Source organism: Ranitomeya variabilis, chromosome 5 (assembly GCF_051348905.1).
Source record: "Ranitomeya variabilis isolate aRanVar5 chromosome 5, aRanVar5.hap1, whole genome shotgun sequence".
Lineage (NCBI taxonomy): Eukaryota > Metazoa > Chordata > Amphibia > Anura > Dendrobatidae > Ranitomeya > Ranitomeya variabilis.
This window is the reverse complement of record NC_135236.1, coordinates 193478783-193498063: the sequence shown is the minus strand read 5'-3', so window position 1 is coordinate 193498063 and position 19281 is coordinate 193478783. Positions and strand designations below refer to the sequence as shown.

Genomic DNA, 19281 nt, shown 5'->3' with positions numbered 1-19281 from the left:
AGCACAGGACACTACAGGGACCGATTGCTCTGCAGCCTGGATACAGATAGCACAGGACAATACAGGGACCGATTGCTCTGCAGCCTGGTTACAGATAGCACAGGACACTACAGGGACCGATTGCTCTGCAGCCTGGATACAGACAGCACAGGACAACACAGGGACCGATTGCTCTGCAGCCTGGATACAGATAGCACAGGACACTACAGGGACCGATTGCTCTGCAGCCTGGATACAGATAGCACAGGACAACACAGGGACCGATTGCTCTGCAGTCTGGATACAGATAGCACAGGACAACACAGGGACCGATTGCTCTGCAGCCTGGATACAGATAGCACAGGACAACACAGGGACCGATTGCTCTGCAGCCTGGATACAGATAGCACAGGACAACACAGGGACCGATTGCTCTGCAGCCTGGATACAGATAGCACAGGACACTACAGGGACCGATTGCTCTGCAGCCTGGATACAGATAGCACAGGACAACACAGGGACCGATTGCTCTGCAGCCTGGATACAGATAGCACAGGACACTACAGGGACCGATTGCTCTGCAGCCTGGATACAGATAGCACAGGACAACACAGGGACCGATTGCTCTGCAGCCTGGATACAGACAGCACAGGACAACACAGGGACCGATTGCTCTGCAGCCTGGATACAGACAGCACAGGACACTACAGGGACCGATTGCTCTGCAGCCTGGATACAGACAGCACAGGACACTACAGGGACCGATTGCTCTGCAGCCTGGATACAGACAGCACAGGACACTACAGGGACCTATTGCTCTGCAGCCTGGATACAGATAGCACAGGACACTACAGGGACCGATTGCTCTGCAGCCTGGATACAGACAGCACAGGACAACACAGGGACCGATTGCTCTGCAGCCTGGATACAGACAGCACAGGACACTACAGGGACCGATTGCTCTGCAGCCTGGATACAGACAGCACAGGACACTACAGGGACCGATTGCTCTGCAGCCTGGATACAGATAGCACAGGACACTACAGGGACCGATAGCTCTGCAGCCTGGATACAGACAGCACAGGACAACACAGGGACCGATTGCTCTGCAGCCTGGATACAGACAGCACAGGACACTACAAGGACCGATTGCTCTGCAGCCTGGATACAGACAGCACAGGACACTACAGGGACCGATTGCTCTGCAGCCTGGATACAGACAGCACAGGACACTACAGGGACCGATAGCTCTGCAGCCTGGATACAGATAGCACAGGACAACACAGGGACCGATTGCTCTGCAGCCTGGATACAGACAGCACAGGACACTACAAGGACCGATTGCTCTGCAGCCTGGATACAGACAGCACAGGACACTACAGGGACCGATTGCTCTGCAGCCTGGATACAGACAGCACAGGACACTACAGGGACCGATAGCTCTGCAGCCTGGATACAGATAGCACAGGACAACACAGGGACCGATTGCTCTGCAGCCTGGATACAGACAGCACAGGACACTACAAGGACCGATTGCTCTGCAGCCTGGATACAGACAGCACAGGACACTACAGGGACCGATTGCTCTGCAGCCTGGATACAGACAGCACACTACAGGGACCGATAGCTCTGCAGCCTGGATACAGATAGCACAGGACAACACAGGGACCGATTGCTCTGCAGCCTGGATACAGACAGCACAGGACACTACAAGGACCGATTGCTCTGCAGCCTGGATACAGACAGCACAGGACACTACAGGGACCGATTGCTCTGCAGCCTGGATACAGACAGCACAGGACACTACAGGGACCGATAGCTCTGCAGCCTGGATACAGATAGCACAGGACAACACAGGGACCGATTGCTCTGCAGCCTGGATACAAAGTCAATATTTGGATCTTGATAGTACAGGATGTGACAATATATTGTACATATGATCCAGAAAAATCATTGCCGGATTATGTGCGGGAAACAGGAATTACAAACTGTCATTACACTAAAAACGCGCCAAGAGAAAAAAGGAGGGAACTTAGGGAAGCCGCAGCCACAGCTCGCACGGTTACATGTAAGATACGTTCACTTTCTATATTAATAGCCAGATATAGGAGAAGTCTGACGTGTAAAGACCATTCCTTGCCCCACACAGGCTCCCCGGGTATAACACCCCCCATTACCGCTGCTGTACCGTCAGAGCGCACAAGTGCAATCACATGAGGGTCGTCCTAAGAACAAGCAGCCAGTCTGAAACCTGGGGACCCCCATCATTCACAGTACTACAACTCCCAGAATGCCTGTCACCCTGTAGCTTGCATCAGATGGAAAGTGATAGACTGGAGACCCCTGGTGCAATAATAATGGAGCCCATGATCCCACACAGGGATGGCATCAGCCCTACATGGCCACATGGTGATCACTCAGAGAAGGAGCAGAGTGCTCCCGCTCGCAAACCAATCCCCGCAGACAGCAGCATGCTGGGCCTTATAGTTCACCTACAAATGCAAGCAGCAGCTGTGGCATACGCTCTAGGATTTCGCGCATGCGCAGTCACTCACCCGCCAATGCCCACGATGATCTTCATGGCGTGTCTCTAGTCACCACAATCCACACGGAAAAAAAAAACTACAAAAAGATGGAGAGTAGTAAAAACCCTAGAGAAACGCAGAGAGCAGAAGGAGACGAAGTCACCGTCAACTACTTAAAAAAGCCTCCATTATGAAAAGAGCAGCGCAGAGCTCGGCCTGTCACACACTGGGGAGAGTCGCGAAAGGACGATCCGGGGCAGCACAGAGGGCGCGTCAGGTGCTTCTGCTCCGCCATTGGTCACTCAGTGGGATGTAGGCGGGGCAATGTGACGTCATCATGTAGCCGAACAGCTGCAGGAGTGAGTGCTGGTAATGTTCGCCACAACAGGCAAGAGGTGACACACGGTGATAATGCAGGGATGTACATGGGCAGACAGTGCGGTAATAGTGTGCGGTAATATAGAGTGCGGCACAGGAATCTACAGTGTACACAGTGCGGTAATATAGACTGCGGCACAGGAATCCATAGTGTACACAGTGCGGTAATATAGAGTGCGGCACAGGAATCTACAGTGTACACAGTGCGGTAATACAGTGTGCGGCACAGGAATCCATAGTGTACACAGTGCGGTAATATAGAGTGCGGCACAGGAGGAATCTACAGTGTACACTGTGCGGTAATATAGAGTGCGGCACAGAAATCTACAGTGTACACAGTGCGGTAATATAGAGTGCGGCACAGGAATCTACAGTGTACACAGTGCGGTAATATAGAGTGCGGCACAGGAATCCATAGTGTACACAGTGCGGTAATATAGAGTGCGGCACAGGAATCTACAGTGTACACTGTGCGGTAATATAGAGTGCGGCACAGGAATCCATAGTGTACACAGTGCGGTAATACAGTGTGCGGCACAGAAATCTACAGTGTACACAGTGCGGTAATATAGAGTGCGGCACAGGAATCTACAGTGTACACAGTGCGGTAATATAGAGTGCGGCACAGGAATCCATAGTGTACACTGTGCGGTAATATAGAGTGCGGCACAGGAATCCATAGTGTACACAGTGCGGTAATACAGTGTGCGGCACAGAAATCTACAGTGTACACAGTGCGGTAATATAGAGTGCGGCACAGGAATCTACAGTGTACACAGTGTGGTAATATAGAGTGCGGCACAGGAATCTACAGTGTACACAGTGCGGTAATATAGTGTGCGGCACAGGAATCTACAGTGTACACAGTGCGGTAATATAGAGTGCGGCACAGGAATCTACAGTGTACACAGTGCGGTAATATAGAGTGCGGCACAGAAATCTACAGTGTACACAGTGCGGTAATATAGTGTGCGGCACAGGAATCTACAGTGTACACAGTGCGGTAATATAGAGTGCGGCACAGGAATCTACAGTGTACACAGTGCGGTAATATAGAGTGCGGCACAGGAATCCATAGTGTACACAGTGCGGTAATATAGAGTGCGGCACAGGAATCTACAGTGTACACTGTGCGGTAATATAGAGTGCGGCACAGGAATCCATAGTGTACACAGTGCGGTAATACAGTGTGCGGCACAGAAATCTACAGTGTACACAGTGCGGTAATATAGAGTGCGGCACAGGAATCTACAGTGTACACAATGCGGTAATATAGAGTGCGGCACAGGAATCCATAGTGTACACTGTGCGGTAATATAGAGTGCGGCACAGGAATCCATAGTGTACACAGTGCGGTAATACAGTGTGCGGCACAGAAATCTACAGTGTACACAGTGCGGTAATATAGAGTGCGGCACAGGAATCTACAGTGTACACAGTGTGGTAATATAGAGTGCGGCACAGGAATCTACAGTGTACACAGTGCGGTAATATAGTGTGCGGCACAGGAATCTACAGTGTACACAGTGCGGTAATATAGAGTGCGGCACAGGAATCTACAGTGTACACAGTGCGGTAATATAGAGTGCGGCACAGAAATCTACAGTGTACACAGTGCGGTAATATAGTGTGCGGCACAGGAATCTACAGTGTACACAGTGCGGTAATATAGAGTGCGGCACAGGAATCCATAGTGTACACAGTGCGGTAATATAGAGTGCGGCACAGGAATCTACAGTGTACACAGTGCGGTAATATAGAGTGCGGCACAGGAGGAATCTACAGTGTACACAGTGCGGTAATATAGAGTGCGGCACAGGAATCTACAGTGTACACAGTGCGGTAATATAGAGTGCGGCACAGGAGGAATCTACAGTGTACACAGTGCGGTAATATAGAGTGCGGCACAGGAATCCATAGTGTACACAGTGCGGTAATATAGAGTGCGGCACAGGAGGAATCTACAGTGTACACTGTGCGGTAATATAGAGTGCGGCACAGAAATCTACAGTGTACACAGTGCGGTAATATAGAGTGCGGCACAGGAATCTACAGTGTACACAGTGCGGTAATATAGAGTGCGGCACAGGAATCCATAGTGTACACAGTGCGGTAATATAGAGTGCGGCACAGGAATCTACAGTGTACACTGTGCGGTAATATAGAGTGCGGCACAGGAATCCATAGTGTACACAGTGCGGTAATACAGTGTGCGGCACAGAAATCTACAGTGTACACAGTGCGGTAATATAGAGTGCGGCACAGGAATCTACAGTGTACACAGTGCGGTAATATAGAGTGCGGCACAGGAATCCATAGTGTACACTGTGCGGTAATATAGAGTGCGGCACAGGAATCCATAGTGTACACAGTGCGGTAATACAGTGTGCGGCACAGAAATCTACAGTGTACACAGTGCGGTAATATAGAGTGCGGCACAGGAATCTACAGTGTACACAGTGTGGTAATATAGAGTGCGGCACAGGAATCTACAGTGTACACAGTGCGGTAATATAGTGTGCGGCACAGGAATCTACAGTGTACACAGTGCGGTAATATAGAGTGCGGCACAGGAATCTACAGTGTACACAGTGCGGTAATATAGAGTGCGGCACAGAAATCTACAGTGTACACAGTGCGGTAATATAGTGTGCGGCACAGGAATCTACAGTGTACACAGTGCGGTAATATAGAGTGCGGCACAGGAATCCATAGTGTACACAGTGCGGTAATATAGAGTGCGGCACAGGAATCTACAGTGTACACAGTGCGGTAATATAGAGTGCGGCACAGGAGGAATCTACAGTGTACACAGTGCGGTAATATAGAGTGCGGCACAGGAATCTACAGTGTACACAGTGCGGTAATATAGAGTGCGGCACAGGAGGAATCTACAGTGTACACAGTGTGGTAATATAGAGTGCGGCACAGAAATCTACAGTGTACACAGTGCGGTAATATAGAGTGCGGCACAGGAATCTACAGTGTACACAGTGCGGTAATATAGTGTGCGGCACAGGAATCTACAGTGTACACAGTGCGGTAATATAGAGTGCGGCACAGGAATCTACAGTGTACACAGTGCGGTAATATAGAGTGCGGCACAGAAATCTACAGTGTACACAGTGCGGTAATATAGTGTGCGGCACAGGAATCTACAGTGTACACAGTGCGGTAATATAGAGTGCGGCACAGGAATCCATAGTGTACACAGTGCGGTAATATAGAGTGCGGCACAGGAATCTACAGTGTACACAGTGCGGTAATATAGAGTGCGGCACAGGAGGAATCTACAGTGTACACAGTGCGGTAATATAGAGTGCGGCACAGGAGGAATCTACAGTGTACACAGTGCGGTAATATAGAGTGCGGCACAGGAATCCATAGTGTACACTGTGCGGTAATACAGTGTGCGGCACAGGAATCCATAGTGTACACAGTGCGGTAATATAGAGTGCGGCACAGGAATCTACAGTGTACACAGTGCGGTAATATAGAGTGCGGCACAGGAATCTACAGTCTACACAGTGCGGTAATATAGAGTGCGGCACAGGAATCCATAGTGTACACAGTGCGGTAATATAGAGTGCGGCACAGGAATCTACAGTGTACACTGTGCAGTAATATAGAGTGCGGCACAGGAATCTACAGTGTACACAGTGCGGTAATATAGAGTGCGGCACAGGAATCCATAGTGTACACAGTGCGGTAATATAGAGTGCGGCACAGGAATCTACAGTGTACACAGTGCGGTAATATAGAGTGCGGCACAGGAATCTACAGTGTACACAGTGCGGTAATATAGAGTGCGGCACAGGAATCTACAGTGTACGCTGTGCAGTAATATAGAGTGCGGCACAGGAATCTACAGTGTACACAGTGCGGTAATATAGTGTGCGGCACAGGAATCTACAGTGTACACAGTGCGGTAATAGTGTGCGGCACAGGAATCTACAGTGTACACAGTGCGGTAATATAGAGTGCGGCACAGGAATCCATAGTGTACACAGTGCGGTAATACAGTGTGCGGCACAAGAATCTACAGTGTACACTGTGCGGTAATATAGTGTGCGGCACAGGAATCTACAGTGTACACAGTGCGGTAATATAGAGTGCGGCACAGAAATCTACAGTGTACACAGTGCGGTAATATAGAGTGCGGCACAGGAGGAATCTACAGTGTACACAGTGCGGTAATATAGAGTGCGGCACAGAAATCTACAGTGTACACAGTGCGGTAATATAGTGTGCGGCACATGAATCTACAGTGTACACAGTGCGGTAATATAGAGTGCGGCACAGGAGGAATCTACAGTGTACACAGTGCGGTAATATAGAGTGCGGCACAGAAATCTACAGTGTACACAGTGCGGTAATATAGTGTGCGGCACAGGAATCTACAGTGTACACAGTGCGGTAATATAGAGAGCGGCACAGGAGGAATCTACAGTGTACACAGTGCGGTAATATAGAGTGCGGCACAGAAATCTACAGTGTACACAGTGCGGTAATATAGAGTGCGGCACAGGAGGAATCTACAGTGTACACAGTGCGGTAATATAGAGTGCGGCACAGGAATCCATAGTGTACACTGTGCGGTAATACAGTGTGCGGCACAGGAATCCATAGTGTACACAGTGCGGTAATATAGAGTGCGGCACAGGAATCTACAGTGTACACAGTGCGGTAATATAGAGTGCGGCACAGGAATCTACAGTCTACACAGTGCGGTAATATAGAGTGCGGCACAGGAATCCATAGTGTACACAGTGCGGTAATACAGTGTGCGGCACAGGAATCTACAGTGTGCACGTGCGGTAATATAGAGTGCGGCACAGGAATCCATAGTGTACACAGTGCGGTAATATAGAGTGCGGCACAGGAATCTACAGTGTACACAGTGCGGTAATATAGAGTGCGGCACAGGAATCTACAGTGTACACTGTGCAGTAATATAGAGTGCGGCACAGGAATCTACAGTGTACACAGTGCGGTAATATAGAGTGCGGCACAGGAATCCATAGTGTACACAGTGCGTTAATATAGAGTGCGGCACAGGAATCTACAGTGTACACAGTGCGGTAATATAGAGTGCGGCACAGGAATCTACAGTGTACACAGTGCGGTAATATAGAGTGCGGCACAGGAATCTACAGTGTACGCTGTGCAGTAATATAGAGTGCGGCACAGGAATCTACAGTGTACACAGTGCGGTAATATAGTGTGCGGCACAGGAATCTACAGTGTACACAGTGCGGTAATAGTGTGCGGCACAGGAATCTACAGTGTACACAGTGCGGTAATATAGAGTGCGGCACAGGAATCCATAGTGTACACAGTGCGGTAATACAGTGTGCGGCACAGGAATCTACAGTGTACACTGTGCGGTAATATAGTGTGCGGCACAGGAATCTACAGTGTACACAGTGCGGTAATATAGAGTGCGGCACAGGAATCTACAGTGTACACAGTGCGGTAATATAGAGTGCGGCACAGGAATCTACAGTGTACACAGTGCGGTAATATAGAGTGCGGCACAGGAATCTACAGTGTACACAGTGCGGTAATATAGAGTGCGGCACAGGAATCTACAGTGTACACAGTGCGGTAATATAGAGTGCGGCACAGGAATCTACAGTGTACACTGCGGTAATATAGAGTGCGGCACAGGAATCCATAGTGTACACAGTGCGGTAATATAGAGTGCGGCACAGGAATCTACAGTGTACACAGTGCGGTAATATAGAGTGCGGCACAGGAATCTACAGTGTACACAGTGCGGTAATATAGAGTGCGGCACAGGAATCCATAGTGTACACAGTGCGGTAATATAGAGTGCGGCACAGGAATCTACAGTGTACACAGTGCGGTAATATAGAGTGCGGCACAGGAATCTACAGTGTACGCTGTGCAGTAATATAGAGTGCGGCACAGGAATCTACAGTGTACACAGTGCGGTAATATAGTGTGCGGCACAGGAATCTACAGTGTACACAGTGCGGTAATAGTGTGCGGCACAGGAATCTACAGTGTACACAGTGCGGTAATATAGAGTGCGGCACAGGAATCCATAGTGTACACAGTGCGGTAATACAGTGTGCGGCACAGGAATCTACAGTGTACACTGTGCGGTAATATAGTGTGCGGCACAGGAATCTACAGTGTACACAGTGCGGTAATATAGAGTGCGGCACAGGAATCCATAGTGTACACAGTGCGGTAATACAGTGTGCAGCACAGGAATCTACAGTGTACACTGTGCGGTAATATAGTGTGCGGCACAGGAATCTACAGTGTACACAGTGCGGTAATATAGAGTGCGCCACAGGAATCTACAGTGTACACAGTGCGGTAATATAGAGTGCGGCACAGGAATCCATAGTGTACACAGTGCGGTAATACAGTGTGCGGCACAGGAATCCACAGTGTACACTGTGCGGTAATATAGTGTGCGGCACAGGAATCTACAGTGTACACAGTGCGGTAATACAGTGTGCGGCACAGGAATCTACAGTGTACACAGTGCGGTAATATAGAGTGCGGCACAGGAATCTACAGTGTACACAGTGCGGTAATACAGTGTGCGGCACAGGAATCAACAGTGTACACAGTGCGGTAATATAGAGTGCGGCACAGGAATCTACAGTGTACACTGTGCGGTAATATAGAGTGCGGCACAGGAATCTACAGTGTACACAGTGCGGTAATACAGTGTGCGGCACAGGAATCCATAGTGTACACAGTGCGGTAATATAGAGTGTGGCACAGGAATCTACAGTGTACACAGTGCGGTAATACAGTGTGCGGCACAGGAATCCATAGTGTACACAGTGCGGTAATATAGAGTGCGGCACAGGAATCCATAGTGTACACAGTGCGGTAATATAGAGTGCGGCACAGGAATCCATAGTGTACACAGTGCGGTAATATAGAGTGCGGCACAGGAATCTACAGTGTACACAGTGCGGTAATATAGAGTGCGGCACAGGAATCTACAGTGTACACAGTGCGGTAATATAGAGTGCGGCACAGGAATCTACAGTGTACACTGTGCAGTAATATAGAGTGCGGCACAGGAATCTACAGTGTACACAGTGCGGTAATATGGAGTGCGGCACAGGAATCTACAGTGTACACAGTGCGGTAATATAGAGTGCGGCACAGGAATCTACAGTGTACACAGTGCGGTAATATAGTGTGCGGCACAGGAATCTACAGTGTACACAGTGCGGTAATAGTGTGCGGCACAGGAATCTACAGTGTACACAGTGCGGTAATATAGAGTGCGGCACAGGAATCCATAGTGTACACAGTGCGGTAATACAGTGTGCGGCACAGGAATCTACAGTGTACACTGTACGGTAATATAGTGTGCGGCACAGGAATCTACAGTGTACACAGTGCGGTAATATAGAGTGCGGCACAGGAATCTACAGTGTACACAGTGCGGTAATATAGAGTGCGGCACAGGAATCCATAGTGTACACTGTTGTGAAATTGGATTTTGGGCTCCCCCGGTGGCCACTGGTGGAATTGAACTGGTGTGCATCATCCTCTCTGTTCACCTGTTTCCATCAGGATGTGGGAGTCGCTATTTAGCCTTGCTCCTCTGTCACTTCCATGCCGGTCAACATTGTAATCAGAAGCCTTTCTGTGCATGTTCCTGCTGCTAGACTACTCCCAGCTAAGTTGGACTTAGTCCTTGTTTGTTTTTGCATTTTGTTCCAGTTCACAGCTGTAGTTTCGTTTCTGTGTCTGGAAAGCTCTTGTGATCTGAAATTGCCACTCTGATGTTATGAGTTAATACTAGAGTCTTAAAGTAATTTCTGGATGGTGTTTTGATAGGGTTTTCAGCTGACCATGAAAGTGCCCTTTCTGTCTTCCTGCTATCTAGTAAGCGGACCTCAATTTTGCTAAACCTATTTTCATACTACGTTTGTCATTTCATCTAAAATCACCGCCAATATTTGTGGGGGCCTCTGTCTGCCTTTCGGGGAAATTACTCTAGAGGTGAGCCAGGACTATATTTTCCTCTGCCAGGATTAGTTAGTCCTCCGGCCGGCGCTGGGCGTCTAGGGATAAAACGCAGGCTACGCTACCCGGCTACTGTTAGTTGTGCGGCAGGTTTAGTTCATGGTCAGTTTAGTTTCCATCCTTCCAAGAGCTAGTTTTTATGTTTGCTGGGCTATGTTCTCTTGCCATTGAGAACCATAACAGTACACAGTGCGGTAATACAGTGTGCGGCACAGGAATCTACAGTGTACACTGTGCGGTAATATAGTGTGCGGCACAGGAATCTACAGTGTACACTGTGCGGTAATATAGAGTGCGGCACAGGAATCTACAGTGTACACAGTGCGGTAATACAGTGTGCGGCACAGGAATCTACAGTGTACACAGTGCGGTAATATAGAGTGCGGCACAGGAATCCATAGTGTACACTGTGCGGTAATATAGAGTGCGGCACAGGAATCCATAGTGTACACTGTGCGGTAATACAGAGTGCGGCACAGGAATCTACAGTGTACACAGTGCGGTAATATAGAGTGCGGCACAGGAATCTACAGTGTACACAGTGCGGTAATATAGTGTGCGGCACAGGAATCTACAGTGTACACAGTGCGGTAATACAGTGTGCGGCACAGGAATCCATAGTGTACACAGTGCGGTAATATAGAGTGCGGCACAGGAGGAATCTACAGTGTACACAGTGCGGTAATATAGTGTGCGGCACAGGAATCTACAGTGTACACAGTGCGGTAATATAGAGTGCGGCACAGGAATCCATAGTGTACACAGTGCGGTAATATAGAGTGCGGCACAGGAGGAATCTACAGTGTACACAGTGCGGTAATATAGTGTGCGGCACAGGAATCTACAGTGTACACAGTGCGGTAATATAGAGTGCGGCACAGGAATCCATAGTGTACACAGTGCGGTAATATAGAGTGCGGCACAGGAATCTACAGTGTACACAGTGCGGTAATACAGTGTGCGGCACAGGAATCCATAGTGTACACAGTGCGGTAATATAGAGTGCGGTACAGGAATCCATAGTGTACACTGTGCGGTAATATAGAGTGTGGCACAGGAATCCATAGTGTACACTGTGCGGTAATATAGAGTGCGGCACAGGAATCCATAGTGTACACTGTGCGGTAATATAGAGTGCGGCACAGGAATCCATAGTGTACACTGTGCGGTAATAGAGTGCGGCACAGGAATCTACAGTGTACACAGTGCGGTAATATAGAGTGCGGCACAGGAATCTACAGTGTACACAGTGCGGTAATATAGAGTGCGGCACAGGAATCTACAGTGTACACAGTGCGGTAATATTGAGTGCGGCACAGGAATCCATAGTGTACACTGTGCGGTAATACAGTGTGCGGCACAGGAATCTACAGTGTACACTGTGCGGTAATATAGAGTGCGGCACAGGAATCCATAGTGTACACTGTGCGGTAATACAGAGTGCGGCACATGAATCTACAGTGTACACTGTGCGGTAATATAGAGTGCGGCACAGGAATCTACAGTGTACACAGTGCGGTAATATAGTGTGCGGCACAGGAATCTACAGTGTACACAGTGCGGTAATACAGTGTGCGGCACAGGAATCCATAGTGTACACAGTGCGGTAATATAGAGTGCGGCACAGGAATCCACAGTGTACACAGTGCGGTAATATAGAGTGCGGCACAGGAATCTACAGTGTACACAGTGCGGTAATATAGAGTGCGGCACAGGAATCTACAGTGTACACAGTGCGGTAATATAGAGTGCGGCACAGGAATCTACAGTGTACACAGTGCGGTAATAGGTAATATAGAGTGCGGCACAGGAATCCATAGTGTACACTGTGCGGTAATAGTGTGCGGCACAGGAATCTACAGTGTACACTGTGCGGTAATATAGAGTGCGGCACAGGAATCTACAGTGTACACAGTGCGGTAATACAGTGTGCGGCACAGGAATCCATAGTGTACACAGTGCGGTAATATAGAGTGCGGCACAGGAATCTACAGTGTACACTGTGCGGTAATACAGAGTGCGGCACAGGAATCTACAGTGTACACAGTGCGGTAATATAGAGTGCGGCACAGGAATCTACAGTGTACACTGTGCGGTAATACAGTGTGCGGCACAGGAATCTACAGTGTACACAGTGCGGTAATATAGAGTGCGGCACAGGAATCTACAGTGTATACAGTGCAGTAATATAGAGTGCGGCACAGGAATCCATAGTGTACACAGTGCGGTAATATAGAGTGCGGCACAGGAATCTACAGTGTACACAGTGCGGTAATACAGTGTGCGGCACAGGAATCCATAGTGTACACAGTGCGGTAATATAGAGTGCGGCACAGGAATCCATAGTGTACACAGTGCGGTAATATAGAGTGCGGCACAGGAATCTACAGTGTACACTGTGCGGTAATACAGTGTGCGGCACAGGAATCTACAGTGTACACAGTGCGGTAATATAGAGTGCGGCACAGGAATCTACAGTGTACACTGTGCGGTAATATAGAGTGCGGCACAGGAATCTACAGTGTATACAGTGCAGTAATATAGAGTGCGGCACAGGAATCCATAGTGTACACAGTGCGGTAATATAGAGTGCGGCACAGGAATCTACAGTGTACACAGTGCGGTAATACAGTGTGCGGCACAGGAATCCATAGTGTACACAGTGCGGTAATATAGAGTGCGGCACAGGAATCCATAGTGTACACAGTGCGGTAATATAGAGTGCGGCACAGGAATCTACAGTGTACACAGTGCGGTAATATAGAGTGCGGCACAGGAATCTACAGTGTACACCAGTGATGGGCAACCTTTTGAGCTTGGTGTGTCAAAATTCGCCAAAAAACCGAGCATAACTTGGGTGGTGTGTCACCTTGATAAAAAAACATAATTTTGCGACATGTATAGTTTAAATAACAAATATGTATAATTAGAATTAACTTACCTGCTTAGTGACTTCTTTGTTCATCTGTCAGTTGGTTTCTTTTGTTGGTCTTGCTATTATTTAACTTGTGTGGGGTGCCATGAACTAAGATAAGTGAGGGGGAGGGGGAATTCTTCCAGTGATGGCGAACCTGTGGCACTCCAGCTGTTGCAAAACTACAATTCCCATCATGTCTTCACAGCCAAAGCCTTTGCTTTGAATGGCCAGCCATGATGGGAATTGTAGTTTTGCAACAGCTGGACTGCCACAGGTTCGCCATCACTGACAGCCTCCCTCTCACTTATCTCAGTAATGGCCAATGACACCCCACAGTTCACTGGATGATGGTTGCTGTAGTAGTCACAGGGCCTCCAGACAGCAGTCACAGGGCCTCCAGACAGCGATCACAGGGCCTCCAGACAGCGATCACAGGGCCTCCAGACAGCGATCACAGGGCCTCCAGACAGCGATCACAGGGCCTCCAGACAGCGATCACAGGGCCTCCAGACAGCGATCACAGGGCCTCCAGACAGCGATCACAGGGCCTCCAGACAGCGATCACAGGGCCTCCAGACAGCGATCTCCTCAGGCCTCAGAAGTGCAGCCTGGGACTTCTGGCCGGCGCAGCAGGGAGCAGCGCAATGCCGCCCAAACAACACAGATCCGACGCAGAGGCCTGGGACTTCCGGGAGCTGCGCCTGGCCTACCGGAAGTCCCAGGCCTAGACGCTCTGCACCGGAGCTCTGTTGTTTGGACCCACAGACCTCCTGCATGGCATCCGATCCGATAAAAAATCGGATCGGATGCCATTAGTGTTGAGCATTCCGATACCGCAAGTATCGGGTATCGGCCGATACTTGCGGGTATTGGAATTCCAATACCGAAATCCGATACTTTTGTGGTATCGGGTATCGGTATCAAAACAACATTAATGTGTAAAATAAAGAATTAAAATAAAAAATATTGCTATACTCACCTCTCCGACGCAGCCTGGACCTCACCGAGGGAACCGGCAGCGTTGTTTGCTTAAAAATCGCGCTTTTCCTTCCTTACGTGAAGTCCCGGCTTGTGATTGGTCGCGTGCCGCCCATGTGGTCGCGACGCGACCAATCACAGCAAGCCGTGACGTAATTTTAGGTCCTTCAGGATTTTAAAATCACGTTCTGGCTTGTGATTGGTCGCGTCGCGGTCACATGGGCGACGCGACCAATCACAAGCCGGGACGTCACGGGAGGCAGGACAAGCGCGCGTCCCTGACGAAGGAACTAATACCAAAACGCGCGTCGGGGCGCGTGTGCACATTGAGACTCAAGTTATAAGGTACCACCTATGTCCGGATCTATATAATTTATTTTCCTTGCTTGATCTCCGGTTCAGCTGCATCATAGCAGTATTTTATTCATGTTTTATTACTGAGGCTACCTTTTTCGGCACAAATCTTTTCCTTTATCATCTAATTGTTCACTGTGTCACAAGTTGTTTACTGTGTGATAATATTCACAGTTTTGGTTGCTTATTTGATGCACTTTTGGGACGTTTGTGTATTTACATTAACTTCCCCTCCCTTCAACTGTTGCTACGACACTTTATGCACTTTACTATTTTACTGTTTATAGTGTTTCACTCTCTTTTTCTCTCATTTTTTAATATACATATATTGTGCCTCTTCATTTTTATATATATAGATATATATTTTTATATATAAAATAATCTTTTTCACTTATTAATGGCCTGAGATCAGTTCTTTATTTATATTTATTCCGGTCATAGGATACAGTTATTTTTTACCCTTTATTGACTATTTGTACCTTTTTATCTCACGTTGCACATTTTTTATAATTGATGTATAAATATATATATTTTTAATATTTTTTTTGTCAAAAACATTTTTTTTACATATTGTTCTGCTATTGCCTTAATAAAGATATATCTATATGAACTCCTTGGCTGTAGTTCTCTTCCTCCTTGATTTCCGTCTCCTGGGTTGGTGTTGTACAGTGCGGTAATATAGAGTGCGGCACAGGAATCTACAGTGTACACAGTGCGGTAATACAGTGTGCGGCACGGGAATCTACAGTGTACACTGTGCGGTAATATAGAGTGCGGCACAGGAATCCACAGTGTACACAGTGCGGTAATACAGTGCGCGGCAGAGGAATCCACAGTGTACACAGTGCTGTAATATAGATGATTAACAAGGACTGACATATCGGATATCCTTATAACATCTAGAATTGCATTACGCAATAGGAGTCACTCCCAATGGGAACATAGTACCTATACAGAGAAAAGGAGCTCAGGACTCATATAACTACTCAGGGCCAACTACAACTCAGGTTAAGTATTTTATTAAATTCCACATAAATACAAAATATAAAAAGGCAACATACAGGCCCATTATATACACCAATTAATATGGACAAATGTCTGAAAGGGGATGAAAGAGCAAAAAAACAATATGCACAATGGCTGCAGGAAATCACCCCTGAGAAATGGGTCAGGAAGGGGTTAAACCACTAACATATTAATCCTGTACCCATAGTAGGGAACCGCAAGACCAGAAGTCCACCCTAGATAATATATTGCAAGTCCAGTACAGGAACCTTGATCTATGCAAGAATCTGGCCATTCATAGATAAATAGTATAGTACTAATACCGTCCTAATGAAAGTGCCCGTGCAAAAGTGCATTGTGCAGGACAGCAGCGGTTTAAGGGCAGAACTTACCCATATCGGAGGATGAGAGCGCAGTCACCGTGCATATGGAATGCCCCGACGCGCGTTTCGCGTTGCGGGCTTCTTCGGGGGGCAGTGTGGATGCACCCGACATGTTAGGATTATTTATAGTGCTTATTAGGCGCTGCACCTATGAGCGCATGTGGAGTGGGACCGGGGCCACCGCGCAGCTCTTCCGTACGTCCGGCTTCCGGTGCGGGTCAAAGGAAAAACTTCCTGTGATGTCACTGGCCCACACCGCAGCCTTGCGGACGACTTCGGAGATGCCGGCGTACCCAGGACACCACGGCGCATGCGCATCTGGCGGCGCACGGAAGCATACCGGTAGCTAAGCGACAGTATGCGCTCCTGAATAGAGTACACACATGTCAGGTACAGAAATTAGTACAGTATGCATAAATGAAAGAGTGGGCGCACATAATAATGAAAATGACATAAAAAACAATGAAATAGAAAAGAGAAGTGCCTGCTATCTTGCTGGTACAGTGGTGGAACAATAAGATCTTAAAAAGTCCATAAGGTGCTGGATACAAAGGACAATTATAGGTCCAACTGTTTGAAAATTCATCAAAGCACGAAGGAAGAGATGAATAGAATATTCGTTCCACTGGTTCCCATCTCTTAATCCAGCATAATGGTGTTAACATCGTTTCCATAATATAAGTAAATTCCAGGTGAGTATTTCCACTTGGTGTTAATGGATTGCGTGTAGAGAAACAAAAGCAACCCCACATAAAAAGGCACTAATGACAAGAAGGAAAAATATAAAATGAGTTAAAAACAACAAAATAACAAATGCACACAAAAAAAAACAAAAACAGTGCTGTAATATAGAGTGCGGCACAGGAGGAATCCACAGTGTACATAGTGCGGTAATATAGAGTGCGGCACAGGAGGAATCTGCAGTGTACACAGTGCGGTAATATAGAGTTTGGCACAGGAGGAATCTACAGTGTACACTGTGCGGTAATATAGAGTGCGGCACAGTAATCTACAGTGTACACAGTGCGGTAATACAGTGTGCGGCACAGGAATCTACAGTGTACACTGTGCGGTAATATAGAGTGTGGCACAGGAATCTACAGTGTACACAGTGCGGTAATATAGAGTGCGCCACAGGAGGAATCTACAGTGTACACAGTGCGGTAATATAGTGTGCGGCACAAGAGGAATCTACAGTGTACACAGTGCGGTAATATAGAGTGCGGCACAGGAGGAATCTACAGTGTACACAGTGTGGTAATATAGAGTGCGGCACAGGAATCTACAGTGTACACAGTGCGGTAATATAGAGTGCGGCACAGGAATCTACAGTGTACACTGTGCGGTAATATAGTGTGCGGCACAGGAATCAATAGTGTACACAGTGTGGTAATATAGAGTGCGGCACAGGAATCTACAGTGTACACTGCGATAATATAGAGTGCGGCACAGGAATCTACAGTGTACACTGTGCGGTAATATAGAGTGCGGCACAGGAATATACAGTGTACACAGTGCGGTAATATAGAGTGCGGCACAGGAGGAATCTACAGTGTACACAGTGTGGTAATATAGAGTGCGGCACAGGAATCTACAGTGTACACAGTGCGGTAATATAGAGTGCGGCACAGGAATCTACAGTGTACACTGTGCGGTAATATAGTGTGCGGCACAGGAATCAATAGTGTACACAGTGCGGTAATATAGAGTGCGGCACAGGAATCTACAGTGTACACTGCGATAATATAGAGTGCGGCACAGGAATCTACAGTGTACACTGTGCGGTAATATAGAGTGCGGCACAGGAATATACAGTGTACATTGTGCGGTAATATAGAGTGCGGCACAGGAATATACAGTGTACACAGTGCGGTAATATAGAGTGCGGCACAGGAGGAATCTACAGTGTACACTGTGCGGTAATATAGAGTGCGGCACAGGAATCTACAGTGTACACAGTGCAAAAATCACAATAGTAAATAATATATTTATTGTACCCATAAATATTATGAAAAAAATAATTAAAAGTGCACATAGTTGATATCACCGCTAATTAACCCCTTTAGTAAGCACCATAAAAAAAAAACAAGGCAAAAACGATACTTTATCATCATACCACTGAACAAAAAGTGGAAAAAAGAAAATGATAAAAAAGACAAACGTAAATAAAAATGGTATAGCTAAAAACGTTATCTTGTCCCTCAAAAAAAAAAAAAAAATCTACCATACTGCTCCATCAACGGAAAAGTAAAAAAGTTATAGCTCTCAGAATAAAGCAATCCAAACATTTTTTTTTTCTATAACAGTTTGTGTAAAAGAGCCAAAACTTTAAAAAAAAACAACTATATAAATGTTGTATTGCTGTAATCGTACTGACCCGAAGAATAAGGCTGCCTTAGCAATTTTACCACACGTGGATCAGCAATTAAAAAAAAAAAAACACAATTCCTAAATTGTTGAATTTTGTTTATTCTGCCTCCCAAAAATCGGAATTAGTGATGAGCGAGTGTACTCGTTGCTCGGGTTTTCCCAAGCACGCTCAGGTGGTCTCTGAGTATTTGTAAAAAAAAAGTGAGGATTGTCTGTCTGCGGTCTCTAACATCATGTCCTCCCTCTACCTGAAACTAAATCTCTCCAAAACGGAACTTCTTGTGTTTCTCCCTTCTACTAACCTCACTCTACCCAACATCGAAATTACCCTGGAGGGTTCAACCATAACTCCCAAGCA

The 19281-nt window shown here is 47.3% G+C and overlaps 1 protein-coding gene across 2 annotated transcripts in view; it reads right to left on the bottom strand.

The window, feature by feature from the left end:
• The window catches only part of LOC143775493 (nicotinamide riboside kinase 2-like), a 30033-nt gene extending 13421 nt beyond the window's left edge, over positions 1-16612 (bottom strand). The window contains exon 1 of one of the 2 annotated variants that reach the window (XM_077263682.1): positions 16563-16612. In XM_077263682.1, the coding sequence (XP_077119797.1) occupies positions 16563-16597 (35 nt within the window). In that variant the 5' untranslated portion in view covers positions 16598-16612. Of the gene's footprint in view, positions 1-2534; positions 2775-16562 lie in introns of those variants that run through there. The other variant, XM_077263683.1, reaches the window with a different exon arrangement.
• Between the last annotated feature and the right edge of the window lie 2669 nt (positions 16613-19281).